Source organism: Aulostomus chinensis, chromosome 10 (assembly GCF_037954235.1).
Source record: "Aulostomus chinensis isolate RoL2024-O1b breed Wild chromosome 10, RoL_Achi_v1.0, whole genome shotgun sequence".
Lineage (NCBI taxonomy): Eukaryota > Metazoa > Chordata > Actinopteri > Syngnathiformes > Aulostomidae > Aulostomus > Aulostomus chinensis.
In genome coordinates this window covers 2,229,088-2,252,990 of record NC_141329.1, presented here as the reverse complement: position 1 = coordinate 2,252,990, position 23,903 = coordinate 2,229,088, and the positions used below count along the sequence as shown (strand labels likewise).

Genomic DNA, 23,903 nt, shown 5'->3' with positions numbered 1-23,903 from the left:
GACGTCGTAACCGATATCAGATGTCATTGCCTATGACGTCATGTGTGGAACTCACGACCTTGGTCGGTGAAAGGGGGAGACGGAGTGTTGAATTGCGTTTCAAAAAAATATTTATTCGGTCGTGAGCGTTTTGAATTTCGACTTTACGCTCAGATAAAACAAATGTATCGAGGTTACGGGGGGACGTGTACTTTCTGTCCTTTGTTGAAAGTGCTCCTCCCCACCCCCTTTTTCCTGTGTGTAGTTCGCTGTGGCGGAAGTAAGTCGTATGGTTGAGGCCTCATCCTTCCAATGGCGACTGCAAACAGGCTGAATAGAAAGCGGGAGCAACCGTGGAGGGGGTCAGAGCGGTGTAACTGAAATTAAATAAATATATATCCTGTTTTCTATAGCCATAAAGTTAGGTTAAATTTTGTTTCACCTCTCTAACACACGTCCGATTCAATGGCCAAAAATCGGAACATTTCGCTCCTTGAGTCGGGTAAGCCGCATAAGTAAACCCAATTGATAGCTCAATTTACGTCGCCGTCGCTCGTGTGGATTGCAGCTGCTTTTATCACGATTTACACCCTCTCTCTTCCGTTTCAGAGCTCTATTACTTGATTTCTCGTTTTCTAACAACCGGTCCATGTCGGAGAGCGGCTGAGGTGAGCTAGCTTGCCTCGGCTTGCTACTGTGTCTTGCATTTCAGAATAAGTTAGTTGACTAGCCAGTTGATAGGAGTTAACGGAGGCTGTCTAATCTGAATTGCTTGTTTGAATCCTCCGCAGGTCCTGGCGAGTGAACTAGAGGAATATCAGGTGTGTATCCCCGCTGCTGGTTGTCTGCTAGCTGCTACCTTTCGGTCTTAGCTCCGTCTGGACATAAAACTTACTAAGAGTCGGTCGGCTCTTTAAAAGCTCTTTACGTCTCACCGGTTTGACATCACTCGGTTTTTACTAGCTAAATGTGCAGGAGCTGGTGTTTTCTACCGTGACTCCGCTTTACCAAAACTGTTTCCCACAGCTTTTACCCGGGAGACTGGACTGGGAAGGAAACGTGCACCCGAGAACATATGAAGATGTGGTGAGTTTTAACTCGATATGTGCCAAGTTAATTGTCAGGGGGTTGATGTGGTGTCGCGACAGGGGGACAACAACACGCTCGGTGCTTGTTTACGGTCTTTGTTCTTCCGTTGCTCAACTCCTGCTGCTCCTCTTTGAGTTGCGGTCACTGGCAAACTCACAGCTCGATCCCACTCACTTTATTATTCAACTGGATCAGAGACGTGATCGCTTGGAATCGGTATTTGGATAAAGGGTTTAATAATATTTAGCCGACTGTTGTACTGCAGATAGGGCGGGTTCGGCTGGTCGTTACGTCCAGACCGCCCCGCCAGCCAATCAGAGGCGGAGATGCGCTGTCTCTGCGTTGTTTTGCATGTGACCCGCGCTGTGATTGGTTCATATAAAGAAAATGTTTTGCATAAGAGGCCACGCCCCGCGGAATAGTTGAGAAGCTGCATGCCAGACAGAAGTCTGATGAAACCGTCTCTAAACTCCTAATGCCACATTGAATGAAGGCCACAGTGTTGTAAAGACATTTTCCTGGATGTAAATCTGAGATCATTTAATGTGCAGCGGAAATGTTGTGCTCTTGACGTGGGAAATCAGGTTCTTCCACACGTTTTCATTGCATCGCTTTGTGTCGGTCCAGATGACCAGTAACTACCAAGCTGTCTCTGAAGCACAGGTGGAACACCTTCAGGGAGGGAGGTTATTGCGTTTTGTGGCAGATCGTGATATTGTCATTAATTTATCAAGATGTAATAATTGACCTGGAGAGGTTTTCTCTCACGGTGCCCAGCATCTTTGACATTCGATGTGAAACGTGTTCTCCTAATGAATAACAACAGGACCTAAACCTCCCGTCATGGATGTAGATTAATTCCTGCATCCCTTTGACCTGATATGCAATTTGTCAGCGTCACGATGTTTAATTTGTATCGGTCGTTTGACGCACAGTTAACCTCGTACAAATGTTGCACCTCCCTGCCAGTTACAAATTGTGGAAGGTCGTGTTGCAATCTTGATTTAGGTTTTATAAATTCCGCCGCCCAGCAACAATATGAAACAGAAAACCTGTAACTTCTAAGAGGGGGTGATGAGTCATTGTACTTGATGAAAGGCCTAATATCGTCACATAACTGAACCTCTTTGTCTTTATTAACTTGTATCATGTCAGCAGATGTCTTCAACACTAATTTGAGTAACAATTTGTTATCCTTGACAGGTTGCGGCCAACAGACATATTGCACCGGACCATTTGCTACAGATATGTAAGCAGATCGGACCAGTTCTTGACAAAGAGGTGCCGTCCTGTGTCCCGGGTGTACACTCTCTCCTGGGCTCGGGAAAACAGTCCATGCTTAGGAGCGCGAAAGGTATCTGGATGAACATTTTACTGTGACTGCATCGTATCTAATTATGAGGTCTGTGTGGCCTTCTGTCCCTCAGGTTACCCTCTCTCTTTCTTTCCAGTGTTTTTTTTTTTCCTCTTTTTATTCTGAGAAGTCATTAAACTATGAGAAATCTGAAATTACAGGGCTGAGAATGTTAAAGTAAATGGTCCTAATTTTTTCGAGTATGTTCCACTGGAGTAGGAAGCATCGTCCGTCAAACAGTGACCACATGTCCTGTTTTCCTTTGGTTGCCATGACTTTTTGTGTCTTCCTTTCAAATTGTAGACACTGAAGCTGTATTTAGTCAGGATGTGTGCAATAGAACGCTGTTCTTTGGATTCATAATCTCTCTCCAGGGCAAGTTCATTTTATACCCGATTTTTTAGTCTTATGTCTTTACATTTCAGTAATTCTGTGTGCTCTGGTGTTTGGAGAGCGGCTCTGCTCAGTGTGTGTCTGAGGGTCCGTTAGTCCCAGCACCACTGGGGTAATTCTCTGGGTTTTTGGACAGACTGCATCCAGGGAGCTGGAGGATTGAGGGTGATCCAGAGAATGAGTGCTCTTGTGAATGTTAAATATGAGTTATTATTCCCAGTTCTGCTCGATGTCCATGTGTTGGTTTTCAAGGATGTGAAACTGATTTGCAGAGTTCTGCATGTCGCCCCTCTGCTGGATGTTGGTCCCAACGCACCCGCGTAGTAGACCCCCATACCTCACTGGCATACAGCATAATCAAAATTTATGAATACGATTTTATTTCATCTCAAGTACTCCTGTGCTGACACGCTCTGATGCTACTATGATGATGCCATACTTACTTGGCCTTTTTTTTCTTCTCAGACTGCGACAGTGTGTGGTTTAAAACTTCATCATATGCAGCCCTTCACAGGGGCAGACCACCAGAGAGGCCTTCAAACTGCAAGATACCTCCACATTTAGGTGAGTCCCACCTCCTTCCATAGTTCTGTTTGTGCTGTAAAACTAATGGATGTGCCGGAAATGGGCGCGTGTTCTTGGCGTGCTACTGCCTGGCACAGTTTTAAACTGCCTCTCCTCTCTGACCATGTATGTCCTGTATATTTCACATTGATGACCTTGAACGCAGCAGGGTGCTTCGACATCCCACCTCTGTCCTTAACAACCAGGTCCGTTATCCACTTGATTCCAAAATATGACGAGTTGTTTGGACGCCATGCCAGCATGTGAATTCACTCTGCGTTTCAGCGTTGATGCGGTGGTACAATGTGTAAAATGCGCAGCATCTCTGTGCTGGCGGTGGCTTTTACACAGATGCTGATTCATTGCTGTTGTATTGAGTCTAATGAAAAAATCAGAAATGTTGTCATTGTTGATTAAAAAAAAAAAACAAAAAAACAACGTAAAAGATGGCCTTCTGAATCCAAATAGAACTGCGATCAGTACACGCTGTCATGCGCTGTTAGCTGTTTTTGTACAAGGTACTTTGGTAAACCGTTGAATGTCAGTTTGTTGCACGGCTGTGTCCCGCGTCAGGTGGCTGCCAGGATGTGACTTGGTGCGTGTCGGGGTGGTATCTCCCAAGATGTCAGTTACCTTACACACAGATTACTTTTAATGCAGGTGTTATTAAGACTACGATAGTTCACATCTGATCCTGTGCACGAGGCATCAACCTCCCACGCAGTGCTGCAAAGATTCTGCTCACACTTGGTCACAACGATGGTCTCCTTTTAAGTCCTTCCTTCCATTATCATGCATCATTATCAAAATAATACACATGCCGGTCTTTACTTTTATGAACAATAATGCCTCTGCCCTGTGGAGGGGAGCTGTTAGCAAACTGATTAGCTTCGCTGCCACTGGCAGCAGGGCTTCAAGCCTCCTCTGCTCTGCCCCGTCAGACTTCCAGGTTTCTAGGGTCGACGTCTGTCTTTGAATTTTAGACGGATCAACAGCTGTTGGGAGGCGTGCATCGCTGAATGTTGCCTGTGTCTCTGCCGCTTACAGGTGTGGACCTCTCCAAGTTGCGTACTGTCAAAGTTAGATTTACAGAAATATAGTCACCGATACGAATGGGAAAATGCTGCCGTACATGTTCCCATACAGAGTGTCAGGACGTCCTGATTAATGACCCCAACATTTTTGTCTCCTTAAACCTTGTGGGGTTTTTTTTTTTTCATTTTGCAGGCCTTAAAAATTCTCGTAGGGGTGTTCTTCACCATGTCTGTCATTCATTGCACCACGCAGCAGCCTTTTTCATGTTTTCCAGGTTGTTGTTGTTTTTTTTTTTTTTGATGCTAGTAGATGGAATTGACAGTGAGGGACCTTTTTGCAAATTGGCAACACAAAGTCAATGGGAGGCAATTAATTGTTTTCCCCTGCGGCGTGGGTGGGACTTTACTGTCTCTATAGTAAAGGGAACAGTGGAACTACAAATAAACCTTATTAAATGCTTAAGATACCTTTTAGCTGGAGGCAGCGAGAACTTAAAAATGGATAAAAACATTATGAATGGTGTTCTTGTTTCTCTGACTATCTCATAGCAACAGACACAAACCAGATGCTTCAGACTCCAGAGCAGCTGCTTCTGATATTTTTATAGTTAGCAGAATGGGAAAAGTTTGTTTTTTTCAAATTGACTTAGAGATTTAGAAAGGAATCAGGCAAGTGACAAACACCAAATTTAATTTGGAACTGAATTTGGAGTTGCATCATCTTGTATTTACGTGCGATGACGATGTGCATGTAGCTCAGGCTTGACAGGGTTTGTGTTCGTCCCAGTTCTGTTGCAGCCTTCTCTCGTCTTTGCTGTTTTCTGAGACTTTGTGTCTGATCATCAATAGTGAAGGTCCATCAAGGAAGAGAGCTGACAGGAGCACAGCGCTACAGCTCCATCAATCCCGTCAGCAACTATGAGCACATGCGGCTCCATAGGCGGATCCTGGGGCATCTGTCTGCAGTGTACTGTATTGCATTTGATCGCACTGGTCTCAGGATCTTCACAGTAAGAAGGAACTCTCCTCCATAACCCCTTACTCAAGCATAAACTCTCACTCAATGCAGTGCAGCAGTAGTAGCACTCACTGACACTACTGTAGTTGCAGGCGCTGTAGTTTTGCTATGGCTCATTTTAACACAGAGTAACATGTTTGAAGAAGACAGAAATGTAAATGTAGTCGTGGATTTGACATTCAGCTGTCTGTGATTGCATAGGTAATGTAATGATTAGATAGTGTCATAGCATGAACGTTAATGTAGGAAATGTGAGACCAGTGGCATTCATGGCTGCTGTGTCCTGTTGCTTTGTCTCAGCTTGTTGTTTTTCTTTATCAGGGCTCAGATGACTGTTTGGTGAAGATTTGGTCTTCGTTTGATGGAAGGCTTCATTCGACGTTGCGTGGACACTCGGCAGAAATCACAGACTTGGCTGTTAGTTATGAGAACACATTAATAGCAGCGGGAAGCTGTGACAAGACCATCCGTGTGTGGTGCCTTCGTACCTGTGCACCTGTGGCTGTGCTGCAGGGGCACAGTGGATCCATTACCTCGCTACAGGTAGAAAATAACACGCTACCAGTCATTTTCAGTGTGGAGCTGTCCCGCACCATCCTGTCTTTTACTGTTGGATGTGTCGTCAACTTGCCATCTCTTGAGTACGTCAAGCTGTCCGGCCTGAACCACGAATGGTGCATGAAGGAGTCAGTTCTTGTTGATTTCACGCACCGTGCCGAGCCATTTTCTAGACTTTTAGCTGAAGACCAGGCTTTTCCTTGAAGGTGGTGGAAACTGTTCATATTGAGCTACTTATGCAAAACGCTCGTCTTGAGTTTTATTTGAGTGAGGCTGATGTCTGATGAGTGCATGTGTCTGATGTGAATGTTTGGCTTTCAGTTCTCACCATTTGCCAAGGGCTCAAAGCGTTACATGCTGTCCACTGGAACTGATGCTACCGTCTGCTTCTGGCAGTGGGACGTCAACAACATCAACTTCAGGTGATTTAATTGTCTGTTTGAAATTGTTAATTAACATTGACAAGTAACAAGAATGACTTGGTTTCTCCACATTGTGCTGAGAAAACCTTTGCTGGACAAACTTTTCCTGTTTGGCCTGAAAAAAACCCAACAAGAATTTTCTTGTCTCTTGTCCCAGTGATCGGCCTCACAAGTTTACAGAGCGTCCGAGGCCAGGAATTCAGACCGTGTGCTCGTCATTCAGTCCAGGTAAGAAGTCGAACATCTTACTTGATCTTCATAGATCTCTTTTTTATGCGGAAGTGCTGTGTGTGATTACTGTTTCCAGAGATGGAGGTAAATTTCTCTGAATTTAGAATCTAATGCATTACAGTGACTTTTCAAATATTTTTCCAGGCGGGATTTTCTTAGCAACAGGAAGCACTGATGATGTCATCAGAATATATTACATGGGTAGTGGGAGTCCTGAAAAGATATCAGAGCTCCACGAGCACACGGTAAGAAATGAAACTTCTGGCACTCAATCTCGTTTATGAGGGAAACAGGCAACTTATTTGCTCATGACGATTTCTACATTTCTGCTCTCTGTCCAGGACAAAGTTGACAGCATCCAGTTTTGCCACTCAGGTGAAAGGTAAAATGAAAACAATCATTTCACAGTGCGTTTATCCTGGAAGTTGATGCTGAAGTAAAGGCGACAGCATCGGTGCAAGATGTAAGCTGGTGTTCCTCCTCAGGTTTGTGAGTGGAAGCCGCGACGGAACTGCGAGGATCTGGAAGCTCCATCAGCGCCAGCAGTGGCGATGCATCCTGCTCAACATGTGTGCCACTCTGCCCGGGTGAGGATTATGTTCACCAGTTATTCAGCGTGTTGGGTAGCAAATCATCCTCCTTGCAGCTTAGTCATCAGCTGTGTTTATTTGGCAGCTGTTTTTAATTCATATTAGTTTTCGTCACATTTTAGTCTTTTTTATTTTTCAGAGACAAACATTTAATTTAGTCCAGTTTCAGTACCTATAATCCATCACACTTTTGTCCATTTTCAGTCAAAATAGTCTGAATTCAAATTGAAGATGGACGCAGAAAATTAGGATGGTGATGACAGTATCAAGTGAAGCTGACGTAGCGTCGCCTGGGAGGGACGTGTGCGCCTGTCGCCTGCATGACACGGCGGTCAAAGACCTCCATGCGTTGTTTCCGGTTTGACAGGCAGGAAGTTGAGGGGAAAATCATCCCTTATTTAAATTCTTGGAGTTCATAATTTACATCTTCGTCTCGTCAATGAAATCACAACACATTTCGTCACTGTTTTTAATCACAACTGATCAATTTTTACTTGTCTCATCTTGGACATTAGTAACCGTTGTCACAGTTTCATCAACAAAGTGAACTCTGGTCATCAGGAGGAAACTTATATTGGTACACAAGGACAAAATCCTCATTCGCTATCCAAAATGTCTGGACATCAGCCTTGATTCTAAGAACTCTTAAAAAAATAAAAAACAGATCACACCCAAGTTTCAAAAAAGATTAAATGAAACATGCAACTTCTCAGAACCTGCTAGTTTGCACCCCTGGAGCGAGACTAGACAGTGATTAATCACTGGTGACTTGACTCGCTCAGCTGCAGGAGGCTTGAGTTGGCACCTCACAGCTGTTCGTCTTGTGTTGTTTTGTTTTGTTTTAAATTTTATTTGGTTATTTTACCCTGCCATCAAAGCTGTGGGAGCACGTCCACCTGAACCAGGTTCTGAGTTCAGCTGAGGAATCCGTTGGTGGGGGTTTTGATTTTGATATGATTAATTAATCTCAATCCACGTGTCAGTGCAATCTCACTTTTGATCGTCGATCCTGTTGCATTTTCACCAGGGATGTCAGTGGCAGATTCGTTCAACAACGAATGACGATGCAGTTGTTGCACCATGTGATGCACGGCAGCAAAAAAAACAGCGAATAACAGAGTGAGAAAGAAGTTTTGTAGAAACAAATAAAAATGACATAATGAGTCCAGGAGAAATTCCCTCCAGATGGTGGTGGGGAGACTAAGATGCAGAATTCCCACCAAACCCACTGAGCTTGCCCGTAGCCGAAAGGTTCACATCCTGTGAGGTGATGATCAGTCTGGAGTGACGGGAGCAGATCTCCACAGTTTTCAGATTCATAAAGTTTGACACGCCTCTTCCCTGTCCATCGCCCAAAGTCCATCCGCGGGTCCTACAACAGGCACCATCAAATGCTTTGTTGTCTCCCTCTGAGTCTGAAGTGAGAATAATCTGTCGGAAAAATCCATGTTGTTCCTCATTTTACAGTCAGTTTATGTAATGGAACCATTTTTGTAAATCATTACACACTCACACAGGTCCGAAAACAGCAGAGAAATTAAAAGCAAGGGCCTGACTTCATCCAAAGCTGGTAACCTGCATGTCTTCTCCCTAATAAGTGACGGCTGAAGTCAATATTTAAGATTCATGGTTTTGTTTCTGGGGAAAATCTGCTGGTCTCAAATTGAGTTAGAAACGCAATGATTGTCCTCAGCAAAACAGAAGAGGAAACGCAAGACGGCAGACTAGTTGCGAGAAAGCGAGAGGGCGCCGTAGACACGTGCTCATCCTGGCAGGAAAAGATTACTCAGAAATGTCGCTTGTGTTCAGCAAATTCAAACGATCCCAATTAGATAATTTATCCTATTGTAGTATTTTATTCTTAAATGTATTGTTTATTTTCTAGTGCTGAACCAGTGAGTGAAGAGGAAAGCTACTTCAAACCCAAAGTCACCATGGTGGCGTGGGATCGCCATGACAATACGGTGATCACAGCTGTCAACAACCATCTCCTCAAAGTGTGGAACTCCTACACAGGACAGCTGCTCCATATCCTCAAGGTAGTCCTGCGCTGTGTTGTCTCTGCTGTGGATGTTCAAGAACAGCTCAACCTTCACAAACAGACCAGATGTCGAACAAGACACTCACCTGTCCTTGATTTCCAGGGCCATGAGGCTGAGGTGTTTGTTCTCGAGCCGCATCCGTTTGACCCCAGGATCATCCTGTCTGCCGGCCATGATGGGAACGTCTTTATATGGGACCTCCAGCGAGGGACAAACACGCAGCACTATTTCAACATGGTACTCACTCACGCTATTAGGAGGTAGTGTTTGCACCATGGTGGAATAGTTATGCAACCTTTTTTGGAAGTTTTTCAGCTTTCAACCATTGTACTTCAGAACTAAAGCGCATATTTGTTCTCTGCACAATGGGAGTAAGTTGGGAAGTAATTGAATTTAGCTTTGTGGCCCTGCAGTATCCGTCTCCTTTAATTCTTTACCTGGTCTGTTTTTTTGTTTTGCATCCAGATTGAGGGCCAAGGGCACGGAGCTGTTTTTGACTGCAAATTCACTCCTGATGGTCAGCGCTTCGCCTGCACAGACTCCCATGGCCATCTGCTCATCTTTGGCTTCGGTAGCTCCAAGCCCTACGAGAAGGCAAGATTTAGTGCGCACAGAATCATCACCAAACTACAGTAGTACCAATTTTAGGAGAAACACTTGACGATTAGGTTTTACAGATGGAAAATCTGTCTTGCTACATGTCAGTACGACTCCTGGTGAATCTAACCGGTGTCGCAGGCTAAAGACGTGTTTTATTTCTCTTGTCCTTCTGCAGCTTCCAGACCAGGTGTTCTTCCATACAGACTACAGGCCGTTGATCCGGGACTCTAACGGCTTTGTGCTGGATGAGCAGACACAGCAAGCACCCCATCTAATGCCCCCACCTTTCCTGGTGGATGTGGATGGGAACCCCCATCCACCACGGTCAGTTATACAAGAGTGGTTTTCTTTATATCCATATCTATGCATAACAATAATATATAGCAATATCCAGTAGCAGTACTTACTCATTTTCATTGACATAACTTGCATAATGATGCAGGTGTCAAAAGAATCAACACTGATTTCTGTTTTTGGATCCTCAGGTATCAGCGTCTTGTTCCAGGCCGGGAGAACATTGCTGCGGAACACCTGGTTCCTCAGCTTGGATACGTTGCCACCAGTAAGAAAGGAGCACCTCACTCGCAGGCCTGATTAGAACCATGATGAGGCTTAGCTTCCAGTTAGCGTCCAGTTTTCCTGACAGTACCTGTGTGTTGACCTCTTCAGGTGACGGTGAGGTGGTGGAGCAGGTGATCAGCCAGCAGACTGCAGAGCACGAGGAAGCTGCAGTAAGACGCAACAGCCTCCTGGACGAGGCCATCCGACAGCTGCAGCAGCAACAGGACCGTCAGAGCCATACGGGCGCAGGAGGTGGACAAGCCGAGGCCCAGGGCCCAGCCCCAGCACCAGCACCAAGCACGCCACGTAGAGGTAAGAACATAAGGGTTTATTTTAACACTTTGATCCAGTGATTCAATTTTTTAGATGCTAGTTAAGTAATCTCTGTGTTTGTTCTTCTCCAGTGTCTGTGAATGATCGTGCAGATGTCCAGTCTCCTCCCAATGTGGGTCTGCGCCGTAGCGGACAGGTGGAGGGGGTCAGGCAGATGCATCAGAATGCTCCTCGCAGTCAGATGGCCACCGAGAGAGACCTGCAGGCCTGGAGACGCAGGGTAGTGGTGCCTGAACTCCCACCGAGCAGCTACAGGTAGAGACCTGATATTGAAGTCCTAATTCTTTGTTGTGTCTAGATGGTGTTTTTTTTTATTCTAAACTGCTTCATCTTAGTTGGACTTGCAGTGTTGCTCTGACTTCCATCAAGAATAAGAAACCTTTGTGTGATCATTCGCTGGTTCTCTTCTGATCGTTTTCCAGAGTCCAGGAGGACATTCGGACTGCCAGAGGAGATGAGGAGGTCGCTTTATACAATGCAAAGAAGAGACGCATAATCTACAGCAGCTGCCGAGTAGGTTGCTTGTTTTTTGTCCTTTTTAGTTCATGTTTGCGGATACAAATGCAACAATAGTGTAAAAAGTACTGTTAAAATTGATAACACGCAGGTTCAAAGTTGCATATGCATACATCGTCCTCTGTATAATGTGTCTTAGAATGGTAAACATTTAGAGATCAAAATCATTGAGTGTTGTGTGCAAATGGTGGTTGTGGTGTTGAGTCAGCCCCATCTGTCTCCTCAGGATGATTCAGACGATGAGCCTCCCACTGCCAAGCGAGCGCACAGCCGCAGTGACACGCTGGAACTCATCGACTTGTCGTGTGAAGAGGGAGAGGAGACTGCGAGCTCCGAGGTACACACTGAGGTAATACATTCTCCACTCTCGTGTGACTTTGGCAAAATGTAAATTACAACTGCCAGTGTTTCTTTTTTGGGGGGATTTTAAGTCGTCTCTTACTTTCTGTCCAGGACAATGAACTGGATGGCAGTGAACTGGACTCGTCCAATGATGAGGAGTGGAACAGTGACAGCCCGAGGTACATTCTTCAGAGACGAGGGTTACTTTTGAGCACCAGATGAGAGGAGTTTCCAACAATGTTTTGAATCAAATAAGATGATAAAATGTTGTATTTCATGCAGTCTTTCCCACCTGCCTGGTTCACACGAGTTTATTGTTGAGAATTTATTACTTTTGTCTTCATCAAAGTGACTTAAAATGTGAATGAATGCTTGTGATTGGACAGCCACTCATCCAGTGAGTACTCAGACTGGACAGCAGATGCCGGGATCAATCTGCAGCCGTCCACACCGTTGTCGTCACGGAAACGAAAACGACGCCAGATCAGCAGCTCGGAAGAGGAGGAGGAAGAAAACGAAGACGAGGAAGAGAAGCAACAGAGTGACGAGGAGGAAAAAACTGGGATAAAAGGCAAAGAAAAGGCCAAGAAGTCCAAGAACAAGACCCCCAGAGTGAGTAGGTGGGATCCAGGGCTACTTGAGGATACTCTCACCTTGGAGTTGGATGAGGTGGAGGATAGGAGCTGTTTTCAAACCTGGGCCACGTTCTCACATGTTTGAGTTTGAATTATTTAATTGTTGGAATTGGACGGATACTAACAGTAGGACCAGGTCCTATTAAGTCTCCTGGCTTCTTGGTTCAGATCATTTATGAAATTAAACATTTTAATCATCGTTATTTTTAAACTTAATACATTTTTTTTCTCACTTTCACTTCACTTCTACTCTCTGCAAACATATAATACCTTTATGGCCCACCAGGGGGCGTGAGACCCCATTTCCCCAGAGTCCCGCAGCCGTTTTTGGAGCCACAGCTTTCATTCCCAATATTGAACAAGACATGAGAGACTAGAGCTCATAAATTAAAAAACAACAACAGAAAAATCAGTTAACACTGCAAATATACAAGTATACTTCTGACAGTACTGCTGTGCCACGGAATGTAGAACAGAAAAGTTTTCTGTCTCTAAAGAAACACGGTGATTATATTTGTAGACATGATTTAAAACAGGTCCATGTCCACTCAGTAGTGTTCCCTGTTTTGTTATCAGCGGCCAAAGGCCCGACCATCCATCAACAGGGAAGTGTCCAATGAGTTCCGACCCTCACCTTGGATCACCGATGTCATCCCCAGGAAATCACCTTTTGTTCCTCAAATGGGTGATGAGGTATGTAAAAATCACTGTTGGTGTCTTAAGCATTTGTTAGTCTGTTGTTCATCTCGTCTTAACTTTGCCTTGTGTTTGTCTTGTTTGTCTTGTTCTTTTAGTAAATCAGGGGGGGGAAAAATGTTGCTTATCTCAAGGGAAAACTTAATTCTAGATATTAAATCAGTGCAGAACACAGAAACGGATGCAGAGAAAGAGTAAAAAGAAGTCAAATCATGGATAAAATGGAAATATCAGGCTGACTGAAAAACTGGAGTGATGACAGCGCAGTAGACATACCGCATGTAGAGATGTGGTTTGTTAACGTGGCTGCGGTCTTCATCCTCCTGCCTTTTACATGTAGAAATGACTAATTCTGAAATATGTCTGCGTGTCAGGTGATTTACTTTCGTCAGGGCCATGAGGCCTATGTAGAGGCAGTCGGTCGGAGTGAACTGTACCACATCAACTTGGACAAACAGCCCTGGAAAAAAATGGAGCTGCGGGTAAGACGGATTTGATGAGGACACGTAAAAGTTTGACTAAAATGCTTTCACTGAGGTCCAGAGAAATGATGATTTACGCATTTAAGTCCCTATTAACAAATTTAAGCACAGTCTGTATCCAAATTAAATTTGCTTAAAAAGAAAAGTGCTGCTGTTTATTTTTAAAGGACCAAGAGTTTGTGAAGATCACTGGAATCAGGTACGAAGTTTGCCCACCAACACTCTGCTGTCTGAAACTGACGCTAATCGACCACGGCACCGGCAAAATCACCGACAAGTCGTTTTCTGTCAAGTAAGCACTTTGTTTCGTTTACGGTTGAATAGAATTTGAAGCAAATCTGCTTCTGTCTCAATAGGCCAGCCGTGGGAAGAATAGCGATCCGCTGAGTGTGTCTGGTGTGAGGTCGAATGTGGTCTGTGTAGCCGCGCCAAGTTTTGGTTGACTGAAAAATCTTTGCTGCACTCACCTAACAGAGCAGTCTAGTTACGTTGTCTAACTGTGACCACAGAAATATGAAATATACGAGGCCTGACATTCATCAGCTCTGTCCGAGGCGCTGCAGCAGCAGCGTGAATGTCTGTTAGCTTGAGATCTGTCCTCACTGTTTGGATGTAAAGGATGTGAGTAACGTCCAACAACAAGCTAATGAATGACCTGTAATGCTGAGTTGATGTCATGTCCTCCACATCTTCGTTGGGATTCCTGTCCGCGACTTTAGCTTTTAGCAGCATGCTAATACTACTAGCTGATATTACTGGAGACGTTAGCTTCGAGGCTACACTGCTGTGCATTCATCGGCTTCTAAATAAATCTGGTGTTCACCAGCTTGCTTCCCCCTTCCCACTCTTTCACAGCCATCATGATGCGTTCTGGTACTGACATTTGGTAAAAGTTGATTTTACGTGAATCTGTACTCCGTAATACTGCACTCCAGTTGAAAGTACTGATCGGGTACCCGGCCGTACTCTGAATATACAAACATTTCTGTGTGACTCCTGTCTGTAGTCATCATGGTGCCTCTGATTTCTCTTCCAGATATCACGACATGCCCGATGTAATAGATTTCCTTGTGTTGAGACAAAGCTATGACGAGGCGCTCCGTAGAAACTGGCAGCCCAGTAAGTCAGCTCAACACTTCCATCTTTGTTTCAAGATTGAGACCAGCAACATCAGGTCAGATGCATAACTCCACCCAGAAGACTGATGCAGTTGATATGAAGATGGAGGGGAGCTTATTTACGATGTGAAGATTTGGATTTAAATGTCAACATTTTCAGTCCAGGAATTGCCCTGTCACAATAATTCATGCGTAGATAAATGTCGTGCTTTTTTTCCTCCTCCTCCAACATCTGGCAATCTTCTCTCCTGTGCAGATGACAGGTTCCGCTCAGTGATAGACGACGCCTGGTGGTTTGGGACCATCGTCTGTCAGGAACCGTACCAGCCAGAATACCCTGACAGCCTCTTCCAGTGCTTCAAAGTCAGGTGGGCAGCCATTCATATTGCTGGAGTTGCTGTCCAGGCACGTTTTAAAGTAGAATTTATCATATTAAATGGCAACTCTTGTTCTAAACTTGATAATTAAGTCTTGCAACATTTTTAAAAGTGAAAACTATTTTCTCAGCCAGCTATGCATCTTTGTAGTATGGAAATATATTCAAATAAACAGCGTTGAACGTCCTTCCGTGTTTCTTGTTAGATCAAGCTCCTTTCAGCTCTATAATCAAACAGCCTGTCCGCCATGTTGTCATCAAAGGCAGCAGGGTGACACGGGAGCATAAACTAACGGTGTGTAATGGTGACGGACCAACACAACAGTGTTTCAAGCAAAAGCAAGCATCACAGTGCTCATTCTGTTTTCTCTGGTCATGCAGCAGGAATATCAAACTAAAAAACCTTTCCAGGGGTAAAGGCATTGTTTTTTGTTGTTGCCAGATGGGACAATGGGGAAACAGAGAAGCTGAGTCCTTGGGATGTGGAACCAATCCCCGATGACGGTAAGTGTTTGTCGTCCTTTCAGCGGTTTGTGTCTGTTGCCGGGGTGTCGGGTAGCTGTAATATTTTAGCGATCGAAGTGATGGACTGCTCGGTGGATCACTGGGAGGTTTTGGCATGTACGGGTAGAGTTCTGGGACAGATTAGCTGCTGGAGGCTAATTCCAGTCAGGATTCAGCTCTCTGGGAGAATGATATACATCATTCGTAGAGTCTGTTATCAGACATATTATCAGTGGACGCATTATTCAGCCCATTTCCCCTCTTTGGCAAGAGACACTACGTCTGTAGTGTATTTCTATAAATGAAAGCGTGGACTGGCAGGGTTTACCTCTGTGTGATGAACGGTTTCATTTGCTACAGCAAGTCACAAGAGTGCCCTTGGGATTTATTAGCATAACCAGGTTATGAAGCAACACATTCTCTAAATCAAGGCAGCACAAGTGTTATTTAACTCCAAAGAAAAGGCAATACAAACTTGGAAAACAAAGTTTAAAGTCGTCCTCTGAAGTCTGTCTCCATAGCAACCTTGCAGGTTTCAACTGCTGCCTGATGCCGCGACAACGTGAGTGGAGCTGCAGAAGGAAACTCTTCACGGTTCATACTGATCAAGCTTGTCTTTGCTGTGCAGCCCAGCAGCCGGAGACAGAAGGAGGTGGCATCCCTGTGACGGCAGAGGAGATGAACGAGCTGATGTACAAGCCTCTGCAGGGGGAGTGGGGTGAGAGGAGCAGGGACGAGGAGTGTGAGCGAATCGTCGCTGGTATCGAGCAGCTCCTCACAGTCGGTGTGTATGCGTGAACTCTCCTCCTCTTTCTCCCGTACTCCCTCCATGAGGGAGCACGCACATCCAAACATGAAACGTTGTGGCTGCTGGACAGAAATGGAACTACAAACGGAAGCCTGAGTCTGTTGCCCCTGTCAGTGCTTTAATGGCATTCTGTGAGCTCCTAAAGCTTGTGCTCTGCCACTTGGGGAAAAAAAAAATGCTCCCTTCACTGGGTCTCCTGGTAGTTGAGTTGCACCACAATTTATTTGACTGGCTGTTTAATAAAGTCTCGGTCTGGTTTATTGAAGTCAACACCAGAGCTTCAATCCTGGTTTCGTACCTGCCCGAGTGAAGTACGCCAGGGGGGAACAGCACCTGCGTTTGCCTGATGTGACTTAGTGAAGCAGGTTTGTTGTTCTCACGTGTCCTGGTGTTCTGTGTACTTCTGTATCAGAGATCGCAGCTCCCTTCTCTGGACCTGTTGACTTAGTCCAGTACCCCACCTACTGTACTGTGATCGCTTACCCGACTGATCTGGGCACCATCAGGCTGCGACTCATGAACAAATTCTACAGGTCCGCCTCAACAATCTCTTTTTTGAATTTGATGATATACAGAATGGTCTTAAGAACTGTACTGGATTCTAACAACCTGTCTTCACACCTCTGGTGGTCCACAGGCGCCTCTCTGCATTCATTTGGGACGCCAGGTACATTGCACATAACGCCCGCACTTTCAACGAGCCAAGGAGCAAGATTGCCCACTCTGCAAAAATCATCACAAATGTCCTCCAGAGATTTGTCAAGTATGTTGCTCTTGTTGTTCCTTTGCACTTGCAGTATGCCTAACCTGTTTTGTTTTTTTTGTTTTTTTTTTGGGGGGGGGGGGGGGGGTATCGAAAACGCTTCAATTACACTTGTGCTTTTAGGGTATTGATTAGTTTGTGATCTTCAATAATCTTTTAGAACAGTTTTATGTAGTATTGGCTTGTGGTTTTCATAACACCAATGTTCATGACTCGGATGTTAAAACTGACGTTGAGTGTCAAATCCACTCCAACATCTAAGCTGCAGGGAGAGGACGTGGCTGCTGCGTATCAGACAGGAAGCTCTAAACGCATCTGCTTTGGTTTCATATCTTTGCATCTGCTGAATTTTTCACGCTGCCGTCAATATTATGTGCATCTCCCTCTGGGTGAACAGCCTCTGCTGCATCTGTATCTGAGGGACTGAGCAGTGTACTGATCAGTTCCAGTCCTCCACTCCGGCTGTCTCCCTGTCCAGTTGGCGAACTACAGATGGTCGCCGCACTCAGTTGTGAGGATCACAAGCTACCTGACAGGGTTAATAGTATTGCTACAAAATAGGCAGACATTCATGCTCCTGTGAAAACCGTGTTTGAGTTCGGCTCCACCCGAATCCAAATAATGATTCATATTGGAGTGAATTGTCTTCCACACATCTTTTTCTTTTCCCCTCAGTAACCCAAGCTGCACAGACATCATGGAGATTTACAATGTTGTTGAAGAAATGGATGATGATGATGAGGTACACTTCATTTTGATGGCTTAGTTTGGTTTGTACTCGAGAGGGTTTTACTCATTTGTTGGATAATTATTCTGAAATCTGGCTAACTTTGATTTTTGACCACAGGAGGAGGATGCAGAGGCACCAGGAACCTCCTCCGGACACAGGCTGCGACAGGTAACCAGATCTTTTATGGTAGAAGGTTACAAGAGTCCATGCACGATGCAAGCGAGACAAACCAAGGTTTTAGTCAAAACTACTGGATCATCAGTTTTGTTACAGTGAGACACATCGGCTCAGTCACCAATGCTCTGTCCTTCCTCGATATTTTCAGCGCTCTGCAGAGGTACAGCTGGACAGAGACGCCTGGAAGGAACAGTGCAAGAACCTGCTCAACTACATTTTTGAGTGTGAAGACTCAGAACCGTTCAGACAGCCTGTGAATCCCCAGAACTATCCAGTAAGTCAACATCGCACGATGAGTCAGTGCTGGTCTTGTATTTGTTGCAGAGTGTTCAGTGAAGTTGTGTGAATGTCGCCAGGACTACCATGACATCATCGATACGCCGATGGATTTTGGCACGGTGAAAAGGACCCTGGAGGAAGACCACTACGAAAACCCTGTAGAGCTTTGCAAAGACACACGGCTAATATTTGCGAATGCTAAAGCCTACACACCCAACAAACGCTCCAAGGTAGAAGGACAGTGACGGTCCAGTTCATGAATATAATATCTGAGGATGATCTGTTCAGACTGGCTCTGGGCTTAGACTGTGATGCCAGCGCTTGCTTTAGCTGGTCTGACTCATCTTTTCTATCCTGTTCTAGATTTACAGTATGACTCTGCGACTCTCGGCCTTCTTCGAGGAGCAAATCAGAACAATCATATCTGAATACAAAACTGTTGTCAAGAGCAGCGACAGGCTCCGTCGCAGTCAGAGGTTCAGAAAGAAGATGCAACAACAAGATCCATCGGCCACTGCGACAAGGTGTGTTTGGCTTGTTTCTCCTGATCTGCTTCCTCAAGGGTTACTGCAGGTTTTAGTACACGCAGCAAATTCAATCAGATTGAATTCAAACTGAAAACGCCACTAAATTTAAACCAGTAAAGGCATTCTTGCACATATACAATTGATGATTCCTGTCTGATGAGCTCTATTCTTCGCTTCTCCAGTCAAAAGAGGGCTTCTCTCAAAACTCAGGAAAAAGTGGAGTCAACATCGGTTACCAAATCTACCTCAGCCAAAGTGTCTGTTCCTGAGAGAACAAGGAGTCGTCGAAGCAGCTCCTCCGAAGACGACTCCGGCTCCAAAGGTGCTTCTTCATCACAGCGCAAGTTTGCTTCTTCCATCATCAAATCACTGAGTGAACTAGGTTCCGCTCGGGAGGTGTGAACTGTAACCTGAGGGCTCAGACATTCTCACTGCAGCATCACTAAAATACAGAAAGAGGCAGCCATGCAATATTTAGCTCAGAAGTGTGTGTAGCGACTGATGTCTGACAGCAAAAAAAAATTGTCCAAAAACATCCGATTACCAACTCTCATATTTATCGTGCGGTGTAATCCATGTAATCTTTATCCAGTACGACTGAAGCACTTTGACTTGGGCTAAAAACAAAGACGAATGAAACTAAATGGATGGCGTGGGAGTCTTCACAACCTCTAAGATGGGACTTTGTACTGTTGACGTTTCAGTATGTTTAGTAGAAAAATGTTGCTTGTGTTCAAAGCCCTGTGAGACACTTTGAATGCAACTGAGTGACCGAAAGTAATCAGCCATGATCATGACAATGATATGACCTTCAAGCTTGGGTTTGGCTCCTTAGGAGGAGGAAAGCCTGGTTTCACTCTAAGAAGTATTTGTACATTCCTCTACTTCAGTATCTGTGAGTGAGAGCGAGCTGAGCGAGTCGGAGGAGGAGGAGCAACGTCCAGGTTCTTCAAGACACCATCAAGGCAAACCAAAATCAAGGGTTAAAAGAGGCAACTGCGCCAAGCCCAGGAAAAAAGGTTGGGCTTCTCATGTGACATTAGGGTTGAAATCTGGATCAGAGGAAACTTGTACTTGGTGGATAATTCCAAATTCCTTTTTTCTAGTTGCTGACAGCGACAGTGAAGAGGAAGATGAGGATGAAGAAGAAGAAGAAGAAGTTGACAGTGAAGGTGGAGAGGGAGAGGATGGAGAGAACTCCCCTCTGTCTTCAGGTCGTCGCTACCCCAGCAGGGCTAAAAACAGCGGGAGCACGCGTCTGACCAGAAACAGCGCTGCCGCCGACAGAAAACGGACAGGTAAATGACAGCGGCCGGCGCCTTTAGTGACTTCCTGTTGACCATTATCTAACCGCCAGCCAATGTGTTTAACACCCTCCTGCGTTCTGTGTTTTAAGAGGGTCGAGTGGAGATGAACGGCCACAGCAGCAGATCGTCTCGCAGGGAGAGACGTCACCACCGGGACTCCGACAGAGCCACGTCCCCGGGCTCTGACGGGGACGAGGAAGATGGAATGGCTGTTCGCAGGGCACTCAAGAGAAAAACGGCGAGGGCAGCTGTCAGCAAGATCAAACTTCTTGAAGCATCAGATGAAGATGATGACGAGGATGTCGAGAAGCCAAGAAGGAGCAGCAGCCGCCTCCGCCACACGGCGCGGTCCAGCAAACGCACAGCTGTGATCCAGAGCAGCTCCGACTCAGACAGAGAGTCATCAACACAAGGTAGGCAGGAGCACTTAATCCTAACAGCTAAAATATAAATACATATTTAGAAGATGTCATACAGCGGTCTTAGATTTCAGTCAAGGTACAGTATGTTCACCCTCAGTTCTCTGTGTGATTCTCTCTGTAGATTCTCAGAATACAAAGGAATCTGATGGAGAATCCAAGGCTGAGGAGGAGGAGGAGGAGGACGATGATAACGGTAGTGATGCTTCATCGTCCTCCCCCAATCAGCAGAATGGTGGGACGAGGTCCACCAAGGAGAGGACATCGAGAACCGCTGCCAAGACCAAGACAAGTGGTGAGGAAGTATTCTGTTGTGACTTACAGGTGGCGTTTCCTGAGAATCATGATGAAGGTCGATCTAATCGGCTGGATTTTATTCCTTCTCATGCAGAACCTTTGTCCCACGTGAACGGACACTGCGCTAAACATGACAAGTCGGACAGCAACTCTGAACAAGAGGAAAGTTCTGGAGAAGCAGAGGAAGACGAATGGGCAGCTACATCTCAGAAACCCTCCAAAAGAACAATAACTGCTCCTGCCAGGAAAAGCAGGATTACAAGTGAGGAGGAGGCAGAGGACACAGAACGCAGGACCAGAGGACACAAACCTCCAGTCAGCTCAGACGAGGAGGACAACTCTCAGAAACACCTGCACCAAAATGGAAGAAACACGGAGGAGCTGATCCACAAGGATTCTAAGAAAAAGAGTAGAAATACATCATCAAAAAGCCAAGAACAAAAGAAATCTGCCTCAGCAGATCAACTGGACACTGGTGCTGAATCAGAGGAGCTCAGTGACGCCCCAAAGAGGTCCAACACGCGCAGGAAAAGACTGAATAAAGACGAAGGAAGCAACATCAAAAGCGACCACTCCAGTGATGAATTCGAGGTTGAGACCAAGAAAAAGAGGCCGCAGAGGAACAAGAGCAAACGGCCTCGTGGGGACTCTTCTCCTCCTGAGAGTTCTGAGCCGGAATACAAACCCAAGAGCAAGAAAGGGAGGAAACACTCCACTGGCTCGTCAGACGAAGAGTCGGATAATTCAGACAACACATCCAACAGGCGGTTTGGCCTCCGAGCTTTGCCTAAAAAGAAATATATCAGTGACAACTCTCAGTCAGAGGACGACTCTGCTTCTGCCAGCCAGGGTAAACAGAGGAACGGAAACAAACGAGCGCCTGTTTCTAGAGAAGACAGGTACAAAATGAGAGCGTCCAACAGAATCTCTCCCACTGAAACCAGGAATCAGCTGTCTTCCAAAAGAAAACGAATATACACCTCAGACTCTGAAGATATGGAGGCGGATGTAAAGAAAGAGCCAGAGCCCAAGAACAATAAAAATGGCAGGTCGGGCTCCTCCAAGCGGCCCAAGGAAGAGAAGGGCAATGGCCGGGAGGAAGACTCTATTTCACAATCTGAGTCCAGTGAGGAAGAGGAGCGAGATATCGGTCAGTCGAGGAGGGGGAAGAAGAATGAAAGGCGGCCAAAACACAAACAAAAGGAAAGCTTCAGCAGCAGCAACCACAGTTCTGACTCGGAAAGCAAGCAGTTGTCTTCAGCCTCTGACAAGTCTTTAGCCAGCTCAGGGTCCCACAGCAGTCCAAAGAGGAGACGTCACAGACGGCCTGGGGTTGGCGAAAGGACTTCCGCTCGCCAGTTGAGGCAGCGCCATCAACGCGCTGCCTTAGACGAGGAGGACAGTTACGAGTCATACAGCAAACCACAGCGGAAGACGCGCGTGAACACCCGGAACCGGGGGAAGCGGACGGTCAATTATCACGACAGCGAATGAAGGACTTAGCGGCTGAGAGGGACGTTAACTGGAGACAGTCAAGACACTTGATGGCCATGTTATGGTAGCAGCACTGGTTTCCTCGAGAAAATGCTGTGAATCTGTTTCATTCAGGGATATTTATATTTTCTATGAAAAACATGTTTATAGATGTAATACAAATTCAAGCATTTGAACTGCTGGTTTTCGCAAGGACAGAGCAAAACGCCACCTCCCATACTGCTTGTTGTGATTCGGCCAGCGGCGGAACATTCGGGGGAGTCTTGTCAGCTTGGGTGCTATCTAATATACCTCTTGTTTAATCAAGCATATTGCTGGCTTGCACTAAGATACACTGTAATGAGGTATTTCATACACTAGTTTTGCATTAGAAACTCAGGGGTCGACTAAGTTTACTGTAGTCTCAGACATGCAGTTGTTTTTTGAGCTAAGGAAAGGACAAGAAAGAATTCCAGGGCGGCAGATGTCGAAGCACACTCACTGGGACGAAACAGATCCACGTTGAGACTTTTGACTACAGCACTCCTTTGTACATCCACACATGAAATGCTTGACCGTATTGAGTTGATATGAGCCAAATGAACAAATACTCTTTCCCCATACATTTCTTTTTTTCTTTTTTTTTCCTTAGTTTTGTGTTGTATTCTGTTGAATAGGTGTAAATATGTGATTGAGAATGAAAGTTTTGGCGATCCGTCAGTAGCAAGGTGTGTTATTTAAATTTGAGGGATTTTTTTCTTCTTTTTTCTTTTTTACTGCGTTGTCTTGCCATATGTCACAAATTGGTACCTTTTTTTTTTTTTTTTTTTTTTGCCAAGTACAAGAAACCAAAAGTACTTCTTGCAAAATACTGTGATTTCTCATATTGGGAAGACCTTTAACTGTTGTCCTGTGTTACCTATGTTCAGTATTAAAATTCTTTTTCAGAGTTAAAACATTTTGCCAGTCACATGGTTTAGTTTGGTTCATGGGGAGTTTCTGAAACACAGTTGCTTTATGACATTTTGCTTGTTTTTCATACTACACCTTTAATCAACAGATTTTCACAGGAAAAACTATTAATGCAATGTGGTTGTGGAGTGCAATGAATGAGTTATTCCTCCTATTAATAAAAAAAAAAAACACAATTTGAAGGTATTTTCTGTGTTTGACTCAACCGTTGCCATAATGAACTCTTTGACTCTCGATATGTTGCATGGTAAATTGTTTCGGCCATAACAGGAGTTATTGTCTCTGTACATCAGGATGCTGGCCAAGAATTCCATTAAAAAGTATAATGTCAGTTAATATATTCTGGTTGAAATTCACAAAATAACTTGACCCAGGTCTGGAGGCAGTGACTCGGTCCAGGTTCACGAAGATAAGAAGTTATTAGTCCCTCAATGGGCAAATTTGCATTTACAGCAGCTCAAGAGTACAATTGAGAAGGAATGAGAGGACCAAAAAAAATTATATACTGTGTATAATATACTCAAGAAAACTAAATGCAATGACTATATAGAAAATAAAGAAGTATAATTATAAGCAAAAAGGATAATAAAGAAGGAACGGGGAGTAGATGTTGAGAAGGGGCACTTAAGCAGAATGTTTGAGATTAGACACCAGGATCATTACACAGCCCCTCCTGAAATCTGTAGTAATTAAAGTCTCATGTCGTAATTTTCT

General features: G+C 44.9%; 1 protein-coding gene across 1 annotated transcript; it reads left to right on the top strand.

The window, feature by feature from the left end:
- Positions 1-50: 50 nt before the first annotated feature.
- Positions 51-23,391, top strand: brwd1 (bromodomain and WD repeat domain containing 1). The gene is made up of 44 exons (XM_086215494.1): positions 51-481; positions 589-647; positions 771-800; positions 1,006-1,065; positions 2,272-2,422; positions 3,281-3,379; positions 5,263-5,423; positions 5,753-5,974; positions 6,311-6,411; positions 6,569-6,639; positions 6,787-6,887; positions 6,984-7,024; positions 7,128-7,229; positions 9,118-9,271; positions 9,377-9,511; positions 9,740-9,868; positions 10,050-10,198; positions 10,360-10,436; positions 10,544-10,747; positions 10,840-11,023; positions 11,191-11,281; positions 11,511-11,633; positions 11,738-11,805; positions 12,013-12,238; positions 12,838-12,954; positions 13,332-13,439; positions 13,607-13,731; positions 14,476-14,558; positions 14,814-14,925; positions 15,376-15,437; positions 16,066-16,221; positions 16,658-16,778; positions 16,883-17,008; positions 17,684-17,750; positions 17,856-17,906; positions 18,064-18,189; positions 18,272-18,424; positions 18,558-18,718; positions 18,904-19,043; positions 19,612-19,740; positions 19,828-20,019; positions 20,118-20,441; positions 20,572-20,742; positions 20,839-23,391. Exons 1-44 carry the CDS (start codon positions 445-447, stop codon positions 22,236-22,238), a joined length of 6,699 nt encoding a protein of 2,232 aa, XP_086071620.1. The 5' UTR covers positions 51-444; the 3' UTR covers positions 22,239-23,391.
- The last annotated feature ends 512 nt before the right edge of the window (positions 23,392-23,903 follow it).

Coding starts and splice junctions, on each gene's coding strand:
- brwd1 (XM_086215494.1), top strand. CDS start 445: ATGGCCAAAAATCGGAACATTTCGCTCCTTGAGTCGG. Junction 10,199..10,359: donor GGGAACCCCCATCCACCACG/GTCAGTTATACA, acceptor TTGGATCCTCAG/GTATCAGCGTCTTGTTCCAG. Junction 11,806..12,012: donor TGGAACAGTGACAGCCCGAG/GTACATTCTTCA, acceptor GTGATTGGACAG/CCACTCATCCAGTGAGTACT.